Source organism: Ranitomeya variabilis, chromosome 8 (genome assembly GCF_051348905.1).
Source record: "Ranitomeya variabilis isolate aRanVar5 chromosome 8, aRanVar5.hap1, whole genome shotgun sequence".
NCBI lineage: Eukaryota > Metazoa > Chordata > Amphibia > Anura > Dendrobatidae > Ranitomeya > Ranitomeya variabilis.
In genome coordinates, this window is record NC_135239.1 from 37088437 (window position 1) to 37104535 (window position 16099).

General features: G+C 45.5%; 1 protein-coding gene across 3 annotated transcripts in view; it reads right to left on the minus strand.

Moving 5' to 3' along the window:
• Positions 1-1419: 1419 nt before the first annotated feature.
• KIAA0040 (KIAA0040 ortholog) overlaps positions 1420-16099 on the minus strand; it is a 57692-nt gene continuing 43012 nt past the window's right edge. For 2 of the 3 annotated variants that reach the window (XM_077277680.1, XM_077277678.1), the window contains one exon: positions 1420-2742. In XM_077277680.1, coding sequence (XP_077133795.1) covers positions 2308-2604 — 297 coding nt within the window. In that variant the 5' untranslated portion in view covers positions 2605-2742 and the 3' untranslated portion in view covers positions 1420-2307. Of the gene's footprint in view, positions 2743-4609; positions 4749-16099 lie in introns of all 3 variants that reach the window. The other variant, XM_077277679.1, reaches the window with a different exon arrangement.

Genomic DNA, 16099 nt, shown 5'->3' on the forward strand with positions numbered 1-16099 from the left:
CAACGCACAAACTTATACATACAGAGCCAAGAAAAACAGACACACAACATGGCAGTAATATGGAGCACACAGCTTGCAACAATCAATTCTGTTCTGGTTGAGGAGGATCCATCCTGCACAATAGAATGTAACAGTCAGAGGAATAACTATAGTAGGTGGATCAGTTACGGTGGCACCTTGGGCCTAAAAGGTCTCTATGGCAGATGTGAGAGGACCAGTAACAGGTAGGGGCAAGTTGGAGATATTACATTGTCCCACAAACTTTAAGTAATGCCACTGGTCACAGCTTACCCTCTCCCCCCTCTTCATAATGATGCCACTGGTCACAGCTTACCTTCTCCCCGTCTTCATAATGATGCCACTGGTCACAGCTTACCTTCTCCCCCTGTCTTCATAATGATGCCACTGGCCACAGCTTACCCTCTCCCCCCTCTTCATAATGATGCCACTGGTCACAGCTTACCCTCTCCCCCCTCTTCATAATGATGCCACTGGTCACAGCTTACCTTCTCCCCCTGTCTTCATAATGATGCCACTGCTCACAGCTTACCTTCTCCCCCTGTCTTCATAATAATGCCACTGGTCACAGCTTACCATCTCCCCCTCTCTTCATAATGATGCCACTGGTCACAGCTTACCTTCTCCCCCTCTCTTCATAATGATGCCACTGGTCACAGCTTACCTTCTCCCCCTCTCTTCATAATGATGCCACTGGTCACAGCTTACCTTCTCCCCCTCTCTTCATAATGATGCCACTGGTCACAGCTTACCTTCTCCCCCTCTCTTCATAATGATGCCACTGGTCACAGCTTACCTTCTCCCCCTGTCTTCATAAGGATGCCACTGGTCACAGCTTACCTTCTCCCCCTCTCTTCATGATAATGCCACTGGTCACAGCTTACCTTCTCCCCCTGTCTTCATAATGATGCCACTGGTCACAGCTTACCATCTCCCCCTCTCTTCATAATGATGCCACTGGTCACAGCTTACCTTCACCCCCTCTCTTCATAATGATGCCACTGGTCACAGCTTACCTTCTCCCCCTCTCTTCATAATGATGCCACTGGTCACAGCTTACCTTCTCCCCCTCTCTTCATAATGATGCCACTGGTCACAGCTTACCTTCTCCCCCTGTCTTCATAATGATGCCACTGGTCACAGCTTACCTTCTCCCCCTGTCTTCATAAGGATGCCACTGGTCACAGCTTACCTTCTCCCCCTCTCTTCATGATAATGCCACTGGTCACAGCTTACCTTCTCCCCCTCTCTTCATAATGATGCCACTGGTCACAGCTTACCTTCTCCCCCTGTCTTCATAATGATGCCACTGGTCACAGCTTACCTTCTCCCCCTCTCTTCATGATAATGCCACTGGTCACAGCTTACCTTCGCCCCCTCTCATAATGACGCCACTGGTCACAGCTTACCTTCTCCCCCTGTCTTCATAATGATGCCACTGGTCACAGCTTACCTTCTTCCCCTGTCTTCATAAGGATGCCACTGGTCACAGCTTACCTTCTCCCCCTCTCTTCATGATAATGCCACTGGTCACAGCTTACCTTCTCCCCCTCTCTTCATAATGATGCCACTGGTCACAGCTTACCTTCTCCCCCTCTCTTAATAATGACCTTAGCCCACATTAGATCATGCACAGATTAAACTTCAGAATAAAAAAAGAGAATCTGAGTCACTCTTTTGCTGCTAATGTTTATATGTCCAATAGGAATTGGAAGTCTTAAATTAGGCCTAGCATCTTTGTGGAAATAGCAAGCATTTTTATTATTTATAATAATATGTAAAAAAATATAAAATAAAGCATTTAACATTAAAAAAAACACGCTGATTTAAACAATAAGTAATTTTCTAGCGACATGTGAAATTAAGTTGAAGCTCCAGGGCTCAAAAACAAAATTTGTAACAGAGTCCCCCCACCTGCCATGTGGCAGAGCCGCAGGGGGGCATGAGGACTCGACCTCTGCACCACCCTATAGATACACATTGACATTTGTACTGTCCAGTGGAAATTTTTCTTGGCCTTTCCAAAAACTCCTGTCACTCCAGAGAATCATAGGGGTTTATCGAGCCTGAGTATTTGTTACACCTCCGTAATATTCCATCCTTTCTTGTTTATGGCATAATAAAGGAAATGTGTATGACTTTTTGTCCCCCAAGTCCTGGATGGATAGAACTGATGGATATTGCCCATCCTCATGCAGCAGGTTGATGTAGCTCCTAGCAAAATAGTTGATGTTTACTTTGCATTTAGCTCCAGCAGATAAGCCAACCATAGTCCAATTTCATCCCCAGCTATACAGAAAATGAAGGCACTTTTTCCAGCATGATGGACTTGGCCTGTGGACTTGGTATCCACAAGTCCTCTTCTTCATTTTTCTTCTTCTTCTTTTTGCCCGGCGGAGGTTTCAGCGTGTTACTTTTTCTGGTCCGACAACAGCAAAAGTGACAACAAATAATGCTGGCAATGAGTAACACAAGTACCGGTAGGGCGAGTAATACACCCAGGCAGATGGTGTTGTAAATCCCTTGCTCATGTTTATTTTGTATCATCTCATAGATCCTTTGAAAAAAAACATTTATCGACTCCATAGTAAGAGCTGAAGAAAATCTGGAATGCCGATTCCTGAAAGTTTCTGTGCTGGCTAAGAAGTCAATATGAAGAAATGCAGTCACGTAGTCATTGCTAAAGGATATTCCAATTATTCATCTGATAAGGCAGGCTTCACCCTGAGTGGTAAAAAAAGAAATATATCAACATTTATGGAATTCATAGAAGTTTGTGATACAGATTGAGATGAAAAATTCATTTTACAATTGCATATATAGGATTTACATATAGATCCCGAATATGACAATATTATTCTAGAGAACTACAAGGAGAATCATATTTCTATACATTTGTATTATATCACCATGTTAGATCCAAGGTTGGTTGGAGACATCTGGGCAAAAATTCCACAAAAATATGTCTTACTTAAACTAAAAAGACATAACTAATACATTTTTCTAATTGTTCATCTCTGTTTCCCGCTAATGTTAAAAAACAGCCAGCACAGTGGACAATCATTCTGTGCCTGCCACACACAGTATATGGTAATATATGCTCTACTTCCATTTGAAGGTTTTTTTTTTTAAATTGTACTTTTTTTCAATTTTATCCATAGCAAAAAATGAATATGCATGTAAAGCTTACATATGTGTATGGCAAAAGGTAGTAAAAAAACACCTTACAGTTGGTATGGCAAAAACCAAGACTTCATATAGTAACATTTCTATATAAATAAAAAAGTTGTGGCTGTTACATCGATGACCTCTGGAAGGTGGAAATTAAAAATTCTTCTGACAGTCTAACTTGCCATGTGTAGTGCATGTGGGACGTGTATGTGTATTTTATATACAATATGTTTGTGTGCATATATGTATTATGTATATATGTGTGCGTAACTGAGGGTTTGTATTGGGGCACAAAGGGGCTAAAAGGGAGGCAGTAGGCAGGGCCTACACAGAAAAGTGTGTGTGGGGGGTAGATTAAGTGATTGAGGGATTGCATGGTTCTATCTGATTGGTTAAAGGAGCCGGGTGCAAAGGTTTGCCTGGGCAGTACAAGGCCAGCCCATTAGAGGATCGGCATCCACTCTACATTGTCTAAGATTGATTGAAGGCTAGCAGTACTGGAGAATTAAAACTAAAAATTTCGGTATTGTTCGGCTGCTCGGGGTTAAGCACTGTATCACGGCAGCTGGTGGGAACGGGGCAATGGAAAGTCAATCAGTGGTATGAGAAAAGGAGGAGTGGATCTGTTTTTGTAGGGCCCTATCCCCTTTAACAGGTGAAAAAAAATACTTAGGGTTCCTACTCTTCAAAGGTCTCAGAGGGACAATTTTTGGGACATCGTCCAGCAGAAGGGCCCCCAATCAGTGCAATGCAGTTGGGGGCAAAGAAGAATAGATGATGCCACAAGGATTTTATTTGTTGAGCTTCCAAAAACTCTCTCCAATTGTTAATATGTTATGAGTATTAATATTATTAATGTTATTTAATAAAGGCAGCTGTAGCCATTTCATCTAAACCTTCTGTTTGTTGTTATTAAAGGGGGCAAAGGAAAAGGGAGAATGCGGGTGGTTCAAGCCAGGCAAAGTTCAGCCATTCCTCCGTCATGTGTATGTATTAAGATGTGCATATTTTTGTATATGATACTGGGCATTACGGTGGCCCAGACACACGTGCTACGCAGGGGCCCTTTACTGTCAGTGTGCATCCCAGGACAATATATAATATTTATATTTTAATTTCCTTTCAAGTAGTTCTTTAGTCCTGAACACCACCTATCTTATAAGCTATAATCTGACATTTTCCACTCATTCTCATTTATGTACGAATTGTCATTAATCCTGTAAACTTCTCTATTTAAAAAAAATAAAGTGCAATCAAATTTTTCAAGTGTATCATAAAACAACTGAAAAAGAACTGATATTAGTAAAATAAATGGCAGCCCCAGCCTCCCAGTGTGGTTATTGTGAGGTTTCGCAGTGGTTGAGGGCGCTCTGTGTAACATGCAGTGCCCTTCCTGTTTATAAGTGTTCACTATTCTTACCGAGGTCTCGGAGCATTACACATCCTGTTTGTCTTAGGACTGGCAGGGAACCACGGTTCTCATGTTTACTCCACACCAGCTGGAATGTGTCGATGGGAACCCAACACCACTGCCAATTTGTACTTGCTTTTCGTGTAAACTAAAAATGAAGAGGTTCAGGTTCAGCCTAAGACTAGCATTAGCTCTATAGTCTTTATATTCAAGATCCTGCAGGTTTGTACATCAGCTTTATTACAGTTGCTGCTTTTTGCTTTTACTTTCTTGCAGTGCAGAAAAAAAAGTGGAAAACCTTAGTAAGTTAGCTGATGCTATCAGGTGTTATTCATACTTCAGTAGCCAAAATTGGAACAATAAAGCCAAGCAAAACTAAAAAAGTCCAAAATGCTGTGGAACAACCCCCATGTTACAAGAATGTCGTCAGGGTTGCATCAGCTCCAATATTTTTGAGCAGCAATAATCCTGGCTAAGTTTGGTCTGCTGGCAAGAATGGTGTTAGCATGGTTTCATAGTTAATGTAGTGCATACTTACGATCGATGCTCCAAAAGAAATACAGATATCTCAGACCAGCCAAACCAGAGACCAGTTGAAAAGGAAGAAGAAAACATCTGCATACAATTGTTTTTGGGCTCTTGCCCCATATTGGTGTAGAGCAGGGTACTGTATTATTGGAGGTGTGGTGCCTTACACATAGCACAGGGGGGTCCTACTTCTCATTGAGGATCCACAGGGATGCGTAGAGAAACTAATTTAAAGGTAATGGATAATGGAAAACAACTTAAAAATTAGCTCTACTCCAGAAGAAAGAAAGCATACCGGCTGAACCAGAGACTGCCCCCAAAAAAGGATTCAGGTACAGATAGCGGCTTCAAGGGTTTTTTTGCCGCTCATCAGTGCAAAGCAAGAGCCATAAATAAAGTGGTTCTGATTTATAAGGATGCCCCCTTTACATGAAGATCCTTCACCTGCTCTGTTATGGAATATTAATACTACAAAGGCCGTGTCCTACCCAAAGACCTCTGTCTACTACCCAGAGTTGAGAGTAGTCTTGTATTATGTCTCCATATAAATTCCGAACAATCAACTTTTCTGGTGCCTTGCTATACCAACAGCATGCCTCTAAATTCATAGGGAGTCATGCAGCATTTTTTTTAAAAAATAAAACATTATTCCATATCCTTTGGGTATAGCTCCAACACAGGAATTGCCTATGACCATGGACGTAAATGCCATAGAGACAAAGCCTGTGGCTACCATAGAGGCCTTGATGAGAGGCGGTCCGGTCCTTGTTGGTCCCATTCTCTGTGCCACTGAGTAGTTAGAACTTTTGACAACGCTCATCGGAAAGATGTTATTGTTAGCAAAGCAAGAGAAGTGGCCTCTCTAATTCCAGCATCCTAGGGGTTAGAGATCAGAATGTGGTGCACTATATCCTACAGACATGCCATAATATTCAATAATAGGGAATGTCTACTTAATCGGGGAAACCTTTATATGGTGATGCAGATTTCCTCTGCGTTTGCTTGTATCATCTCCAGTTTGCTCCAGGATAATTGGCTTCATGGTCATGGAAAATTGTAGCAGGAATATGTGGGTGGAGGAGCCCGAGCCACTGAAATTACATCCCAAATGCCACTCTGAACAGTTGTAGGTGCCAATTACAGATAATAAAAAAATGGTATCCTCCTGCTCTCCATTACTTGCTGTTCAGAATTCTCTGTTTGGACCGCCTCGGTGTCATGAGATGGATATGCAGTAGGTAGTTCATTTTTGCTCAATTTGTTCTTAAATGATTCATTTTCTAGTGCTACTTGATAATAATTAAGTGCTCACCCAAAATAAATGCACCTCTATCCCTCCCTCCCACATTTTGCTGGTGACATACCATAATAATAGCTCTCGTACCTGCTATAACCTGCAGAAAATAAGTTTTGTTTGGAAAACATGAAAGGGAAACAATAAAGATCTATGGGGTTGTACCATATAGTCTTCACATGCGCCGCGCCGCCAACGCTGTGCTGCCTTTGATGTGTCTCTGGGGTAGTTATAAAATATTGATGTGTCTCCGCGGTTCACAACTTGTAACCAGCAGTATAAATAATATACAGGGAAGTGATTCAGCTCTTATTGAGTCAATGCTTCAATACTTACAGAGTGTAAAAATCACATTATTTAGACACAGTATAAAGATGGAGCATGGCACTGCATTGCTCGAAATAAATATTTATATGGTGACTGCTTTCCTTGCCTTGGGCATGTGTAGCCTATGCTTATGGCTACGGTCACACGTTCAATATTTGGTCAGTATTTTACATCAGTATTTCTAAGCCAAAACCAGGAGCGGGTGAAAAACACAGAAGTGGTGACGTGTTTCTATTATACTTTTCCTCTGATTGTTCCACTCCTGGTTTTGGCTTACAAATACTGATGTAAAATACTGACTAGTGATGAGCGAATATACTCGGTACTCGAGATTTACCGAGCACGCTTGGGTGTCCTTCGAGTATTTGTAAGTAGTCGGAGATTAAGTTTTCAGTGCCGCAGCTGAATGATTTACATCTGTTAGCCAGCTTGATTACATGTGGGGATTCACTAGCAACCAGTCAGCCCCCACATGTACTCATGCTGGCTAACAGATGTAAATCATTCAGCTGCGGCAATGAAAACTAAATCTCCAAGTACTTACAAATACTCGAAGGACACCCGAGCATGCTCGGGAAATCTTGAGTATCGAGTATATTCGCTCATCACTAATACTGACCAATTACTGAAAGTGGGAACGTGGCCTATATCCGAGGAGTCTGTTGTGTCCGTGCTTCCTGTGCTGCCATGGAGAGGAATCCCCAGCCAGGGCCAACCTATGAGCTACACTGAGGTTGTGGCCACACTGTGAGATTGGTGCACCTCTTACCGATACGTTTGGCTGACTTTAGACAATAAAGGTAACCTATCAGCTACAAAAAGCCATTCACCTTCAGATACAGTGCTAATCTGAAGGTAATTAGTGTTTTAATTATGTATATCTGGCTTTCTAAAAAAAGTGGCTGCAGAGAGAAGATTAAGTTATATTCTCTCTGCAGCTGCTCACTTCCAGCTGTTACTGCCACTGCTCAATATACTATAAGAGAGCTGTTGTCACTCCCCCTGTACTTTGACTGACAGCCTGCTCTGCAGCATGTTTGTGCAGAGTATGTGTGCAGAATAGGCTGTCAGTCAAGGTGCATGAGGGAGGATTTTGGATCATTTTCTTGCTGCATAACCCAAGTGCACTTCAGCTTGAGGTCACAAACAGATGGCTGGACATTCTCCTTCAGGATTTTTTGGTAGACAGCAGAATTCATGGTTCCATTTACCACAGCAAGTCTTCCATTTCCTGAAGCAGCACAACAGCCCCAGACCATCACACTACCCCCACCATATTTTTCTGTTGGTATGATGCTCCTTTTCTGAAATGCTGTGTTACTTCAACACCAAATGTAATAGGACATACACCTTCCAAAACGTTTAACTTTTGTCTTGTCAGTCCACAGAGTATTCTCCAAAATGTCTTTGGGATGATCAAGATGTTTTCTGGCAAAACTGAGATGAGCCTTTATGTTCTTATTGCTCAACAGTTCTTGGAATTCAGCCACACAGGCCATTTTTGCCCAGTCTCTTTCTTATAGTGGAGTCATGAACACTGACCTTGACAGAGGCAAGTGAGGCATGTAGTTCTTTGGATGTTGTTGTGAGGTCTTTTGTGACCTCTTTGATAAGTCGTCGCTGTGCTCTTGGGGTAAGTTTGGCCGGCTTCCTGGGAAGGTTCACCACTGTTCCATGTTTTCACCATTTGTGGATAATGGCTCTCACTGTGGCTTACCGCAGTCCCAAGGCTTTAGAAATGTTCTTGCAACCTTTTCCAGACTGATAGATCTCAATTACTTTATTTCTCATTTGTTCCAGAATTTCTTTGGATCGTGGCATGATGTCTAGCTTTTAAGGTACTATTTAAGTGATTTCTTGATTGAGAACAGATGTGGCAGTAATCAGGCCTGGATGTTGCTAGGGAATTTGAACTCAGCATCCCAAAGATGTCATAAACCCACATTTAATGTATGTTTTATGGGGGAAGGGACAATCACTTTTTCACACAGTGCCCTTTAGGTTTGGATTTCTTTTTCCCTTAATAATAAAGACCTTCATGTAAAAACTGCATTTTGTGTTTACTTGTGTTATCTTTGTCATAATATTTAAATTTGTTTGTCACCTAAAACATTTAAATATGGCAAACATGCAAAAGAATAGGAAATCAGGAAGAGGGCAAACACTTTTATGTGAGGGGAGCCAGGGCCGTATTCGTGGCTGACATATATTTCCCAATCGCGCCCTTGTCTCCTGCCACATGAAAGCAATGTTCCCTTGTTAGTGTACCTGTCTCTCCTTTCTCTGAACCATCAGGGTCGCCTCTGGTCTGTTGCAGACTCACTCCCGACGATTGCACACAAATAGAGACAGAATCCAGCTCCAACTTTAAATGAGTAACTTTACTGGTTTCTTTCCTCAGCATGTCCAAATCAATTACAGCATCAACATTGGGTTCCACACAGTTTACATTCTTCACTTTACCTGTGCTCTCCCTCATGTCCTTCAGCATGTTCCCAGGTCGTGCTGTCTTGTCCGGGACCGCAGCTTCCTCCCTGTCCAGCTTCACTATTTTTAGGAGGTTCCCTGTCCGTTTCACACCAGACATGGGCTTCTGCCCATGTAATAAGCTGCAACATGTTAGAGCCACCTGTGTTCCTGTGCTGCTGTACTTTCTGGCCTACTGGCCTTGGACGACTGGGCTTCTAGCTTTAAACATTACAGAGCAGACCTCCCTGTCCGGGCTCTAAGGCCATACTGCCCTAATGCCGGATGCTCACCGACTTACCCGCAGTTAGCTCCTCCTATGGTAACTATTTACAGGGCTACTGTGTGCTCCTAATACACCCCCTCTAGTCGCCCCAAACGTTTACTACGCTTTCCCTATTCACAATTCACACACAGAAATAACATTCTATACATAGCAGCACTAGATATTAAAACATACGCAATTATCAACATTGGACCTAGAGAAGGGTGATGGGATCTTTACAGTCTTTGCAACCCCCTTACATTTACACTCAACTGTATATAGCAGAAAACAAACCCTATACTTGGTGAACAGTTTGGAATGCCTTTGTAGAAAGTAAGGCATCCTAGAAGGTGCCAAGCATCAGCAGACCCTACTGTTCCCTTTACCGTGTAAAGGGTGGTATACGTTTCTAACAATGATTACCTCTGCTTTATATACTAATTTGTCAAAATGTATCACACGAGGCACCATCCTCTTTCCATTGTTTTATTTTATTCAGTAAGGAAAGCATACATGATTAAAACCTGACAGGTTCCCTTTAATTTGGAGCTTTGGAAAATTTGAGGAACCAGAGTCGGAAGCGTTCAAGTTATTTTCTCTCAGCACAGAATTCAAGAAAGTTGAATTTTTCACATTTTCAATCAACATTAAAGGGCTTTAAGCAAATTTTTTCCAGCAAGTCTCATTAAAGGTTAAGCTGGCTGGGAGTTAATGTTTTTAAACCCTTCACAAATATCAGTATGGGTGTCAGTGATAGAGACCTTTCTTCTATGCAGCTAGTTTTAGTGACCTGATTTGACTGGTCGTGTCTATAAATTTGTTATTTTGGTGACACATAGACTCTGCTGGTGATCCTGTACCTCTTTACAGACCATCTTTTGACCTGTTTATACCTGGTACCTCTTCTGTCTCCTTGGTTTACAAGATGGCCGGATATCAGGGGTGGACATACCAATAATGCTACCTGTGCAGCTGAACAGGAACCCTAAAGAGGACCCACGTCAACCTCCAAAGCAGCAAGAAAATTCTCTCACAGACACATGTAGAGGTGCATTATCATAAACTATTGGATTACAAACGGTGAATATCCGGTTCTTGTACAAGGGCCGTATTCTTTCTGTCCCTGCCTCAAATCCCTCTTTGATGACCACTCTTGACATCAACTGTGTCATCGAGATGTCAATACACTTGAATACTATGATTAATTACTCCAGACCACCACCTCACTATTGCTCTTATATTAAACTACGTGCCTTTTGGTGTCTTTTGGAGTTTGATTTGTGGGAACAAGCAAAAAAGGGTAGGATGTGCATGTAGGCTGGCTGCTTGGCCATACACTCTGGGTAGTATCAATGAGTGGTAAGTTGGAGGTCCTGGATGACTGTGGGGGTATGGGGGTATGTCTTGTATCGTAATGGTAAACATACAGGATGTGTGACACCAGTGAGAACACGTGACCTCTCTTGGTGTACTTTAGCCAGTTCTTCTCTCTGGTCAGGGTTGGTCATGGATGCATCAGTTGGATCAGCCTGTGATGTACAGCCTAGAGACAGACCCACTAGAAGCATGTTTTGGCTAGTTGAAGTGCATTATGAGGCCTGCCGTGGCTGCCTAAGGCATTGGAGACAGTCCGCCATAGGGTATCACGTGAGTGTGTGGCCAAGAAGAGATTTTGCCTGTTAGCTGTTGGTTGTGATTACTCCACAAAGGGAAAGGATGCCACCATCATGTCTGATAAGAGCCCACTTGTGTGCTGTGGATGCCAAGGTGGGGAAGTGTCATGTTTGTGAAAGATCGAGTAGTAGTCCTTTGAAGCTTGTGAGAAATACGTCAGGAATCCAGTTGAGGGCTATCCTGCACTGCCTAAATAGAAGCATACCCAAAAAGGTCCTGCCTATGCAAATGGGAGAGTAGTCATAAATGTATATAACAAGTCCTATGGAGTGGACCGGAGAACAAGGGCCTGAGAGAATTGTGCTGGTATGTGACGTGAGTCTTAAATGGAAACACGCCCTGAAGAGAGATGATGTCAAAGGCCTCTGCTGTGACTACTTTACATTTGCAATGTTTAAGTATAAACCTCAGTATTAGAAGGGACTTCAATAAAGGTTCCTGTTATTTGTTAAATCTGTGTATCTGCGGCGCGCCCCCACACCGCCGCAGGGCCGAGGGGTACCCGGAGCCGGGCCTCTGAGTCTCAGTCCTGGGGTTGTCACGGTGGCTAGACCCGGTCCGTGGCCCTGTCTGTCAGTGGGGGACGTCCGGTGCAATAAGTCGTGTTGTAACGGTGCAGTTGTGGGGTGCAGGTCGCGGTAAATAACGAGGACACCAGGTTGCAGTCTCTTTACCTCTTTACTGGAGATCTCTGAGTCCTCAGTCCAGAATGCGGTTCACCAAGCTGCGCAAGTCCGGCCGGTCCAATGGCACCTCCAGAGTTCACTTCACAGGTGGAAATCGGTGCCTTCCTTCTTAGCGCTATGTGTTGTAGTCCTTCCCTGCTGTGCTTACGGAAAGTACCCCACAACCGTTGTGTCTGTTTCTTAAGTTCCCTCACAACTCGATTAAATGATGTTCTTCTAATCTTCCGTCCCTTCCTGATGTTACAGTTAGAACGGCACCCGTTTGTCGGATAGGCCTGGAGTTCTTCCGGGACCCTAGAGACGCCCCTCTCCCGCAATTGCCTCCCAAGACTTCATAGGTGATATGTGTTAGACAGCCCGCCTTAAACTGACTGTCCTGCCGCTGTTTAGAGTATTGCTTGAAGCTGAATGTTATAATACTCCCTCGGCGTTCCGGCCACCGGTAGTGCGCCTCAGCAGGGTGTTGCTCCGGTCTTACAGCATGACCCCTACTGGAATTCTCCTATTGCTTGATCTCGTTTCTCACTCAGCACAATCTATCTCGCTTCTCGTCCTTTCTTGGGTCCCGCCGCTTCCCGGAGCTGGCGCGGACCCGTTACGTTCTTTCCAATGCCAAGCCTCTGCCAGGATCCCACCCCTGGCAGAGACCCTACTGTCTCTTCCTCCACAACACCCTCTGCCACAAGGTGTTGCTTCGTTCAATCCAGTCAGCCTTCTCTCCTAACTTCCTGCCTGACCCCCAGTTTACCCACTATGGTGGGGGAGTGGCCTAATGAATAGCACCCTTAGCTCCCCCCCGGAGGCCCAGCTGTGAAATGTATTGGTGTCTGTGATACCTGATCAGATGAACTCCTTCAGTGCCATCGGACGCACCATGGCTCCCCATAGTGGCGGAGCCACAGTACTGCAACGACCAGGACTCTGGGGCGCTGCACTCCCCCCTGGTTAAACACAGTACTCCGGGACTGGGAAGAAAAACAACAATACAAGTTAGCAAAAAGACATACAATTTTGTTGAGTGCAATAACATAAGCATACTTGAACAGGCTTCCCTTTATGGGAGGTGAGGACACTTGAACGTTACAAACATAGTTAAATATCATAGCAACAGGCTACAATTAACTCTCATTACCCAACCGGGTATTCTACTAAGTGCAATTTAATGAACAATAATTTAACATTGCCTTCAAGGAACATACACTCCTAGCTCGCTAAAGGCCTTCCCATAATCACATTACAGGGCAAGTTAACTTTTCATTCTCCTACTTTGAACCTGCAGGACCGCCTGTCCCTATGGCACCAGACCTACTGCCTCTCCTTTTTTTTACAGGACCGCCCCGTTCAGCCAGGGCCTACTGCCTTTCTCTACTATACATGGTATAGACATAACATTCCTTTCAATTAGAGAACATGGAGCCGGCTCTACTTGGCTCCTATTAGGACTCACTCACTAACCCCTACGGGTTCACTTTCTGTCCTTAGTAACACATTATTAACTTTCTATGGGGACTCAGGGTTTACCTTCTATCCTCACCTTCATTATTACTTTCTTATATGCAAAACAGTTACATTTCTTCCAGAGCATCATCATCAGTATTTCTTTACATTTAACTAGTTAAAACACATGCAACTTTTCTCATTCCAACATTATCATGGCATTACTGTTCTTAAAACAGTATCTCTCGTAAGTACGCTGTTGGACATCCCCTTTAAAAGAGGATCAAGTCTTTCTGAGGTAGCTCGTCTTCTCAGCCTACCAGTCTTTGTTCAGCAAAGGTTCCAGAACGGTATCTTCGCAAAGAGTCTTTAAATAAAACCAGTAGGAAGCGCCTTTAATAAGGTGCAAACTATTTACAAGAAAGTTTGGATCATGCACTGTTCATGATTTCTCAGTTTGTAAAACTTGTGCAAAACTGTAGAAAAACAAACAATAAGGATCCCGGGTCAACTAAGGGATCCATAAATTGTTAACCCTGGACGGGTTTAGCAGCAACGATCAGGAAACAAACAGTTAAAAACTATATACATATTAATAAAGCAATCATGCTTACTCGTTCTTTGGGGAACCGGATGGTCTCTGATCTGGCCTCACCAGGCCAACGGATCACACTGGTGAGCCAGGACGCGGTTCCGATCCCAGCAGCGATAAGATCCCTCGCCGGGAAGCCCTTCTCACTGGCAGGCGCACACGTCCCTCCGGGGCACGGCGAGGCCGGGCTTCTCGTGGTTCCGCGGGGCCGGGCTCCGCTGCTTTCCCCACGGAGTCACCCTCTTCCGGTGTTCCGGCAGCAGCCTGGAAGGCAGTACACCGCTGTACGCCTCGCGCCATCCAGCCAGCTTCTCCCGTAGCCCTCCTCCATCGGGTGTACGTCACCGCATCACCTGGCTCCAGGTCGCGGGGAAATCTTCCGCTGCAGGGCTCCACTTCTTCCCGTTCCACGTGGATTTGCAGTGGCTCCCCAATTTCCTGGATAACCCCGCGTCCATATCGGGGGTTGAATGAGATTACCACACCCCAGTGTGATGGCGGGATCGCCGGGGCTCTGACCAGATCAATCTGCGTTGCAGGCTGGGTTCGGCTCCGCCACGCTGCCATCAGACACCGTAGATGCTCGGCGTCCGGCATGATCTTGAGGCCCGGCGTCGGTAGCGTACCTTCAGCCGCGGCCAGGTGGGGAGGAGCAGGGGACACCGGGGACAAGCGGATCTCCGTTGGTTGGCCCAGCCGAGTAAGCACGCGGGCATCATCCTCCAGTCGGCGGGCTAGCTGTCGGGCCTCGGCTGCAGCCGCACACTCCTCAGACAACGGCAAGAGGGGTCGGCCCATCGGTGGCTCCGCAAGGGTCAGACCCCGCAGCGCTGGCGTTTCTGGGGCTGTGTCGGATTGCGCAGCCTCAAGCCGGATCGGGTCAGCCCCACGCGGTGCTCCTGGTGTCGCCATCTTGGCCTCTTCTCCAGTGTCCTCTTCCCGCGGTCTCTTTCGTGGGCGGCCTCGCCTCCATAGTCTCCACCCTCCAAACAGGATTAGGAGGCGGACCTCGGCTGTTGACGGAGACGTCCTCAGGACCAAGAAATGTTTAGACTGGGCGGCCATTGTTCTTCGCGCTCTCGAGCTTGTCTACGCCTACTCCACGCCCCTCCTCTCTTCCTGCGCTCTCCTCAGCGCTGTAATGACGGCGGATTTTGGCGCGAACTTTTGGCGGCAAGTGACAATCCACAGTCTTTGCAATAAAATACAGTTCAGGCACAACAAATCACAGTTCCAAGGCACACATGACCTGATTCTTCAGGCTTAAGTAGATCCTGTTCGTGACGCCAAGTTTGCGGCGCGCCCCCACACCGCCGCAGGGCCGAGGGGTACCCGGAGCCGGGCCTCTGAGTTTCAGTCCTGGGGTTGTCACGGTGGCTAGACCCGGTCCGTGGCCCTGTCTGTCAGTGGGGGACGTCCGGTGCAATAAGTCGTGTTGTAACGGTGCAGTTGTGGGGTGCAGGTCGCGGTAAATAACGAGGACACCAGGTTGCAGTCTCTTTACCTCTTTACTGGAGATCTCTGAGTCCTCAGTCCAGAATGCGGTTCACCAAGCTGCGCAAGTCCGGCCGGTCCAATGGCACCTCCAGAGTTCACTTCACAGGTGGAAATCGGTGCCTTCCTTCTTAGCGCTATGTGTTGTAGTCCTTCCCTGCTGTGCTTACGGAAAGTACCCCACAACCGTTGTGTCTGTTTCTTAAGTTCCCTCACAACTCGATTAAATGATGTTCTTCTAATCTTCCGTCCCTTCCTGATGTTACAGTTAGAACGGCACCCGTTTGTCGGATAGGCCTGGAGTTCTTCCGGGACCCTAGAGACGCCCCTCTCCCGCAATTGCCTCCCAAGACTTCATAGGTGATATGTGTTAGACAGCCCGCCTTAAACTGACTGTCCTGCCGCTGTTTAGAGTATTGCTTGAAGCTGAATGTTATAATACTCCCTCGGCGTTCCGGCCACCGGTAGTGCGCCTCAGCAGGGTGTTGCTCCGGTCTTACAGCATGACCCCTACTGGAATTCTCCTATTGCTTGATCTCGTTTCTCACTCAGCACAATCTATCTCGCTTCTCGTCCTTTCTTGGGTCCCGCCGCTTCCCGGAGCTGGCGCGGACCCGTTACGTTCTTTCCAATGCCAAGCCTCTGCCAGGATCCCACCCCTGGCAGAGACCCTACTGTCTCTTCCTCCACAACACCCTCTGCCACAAGGTGTTGCTTCGTTCAATCCAGTCAGCCT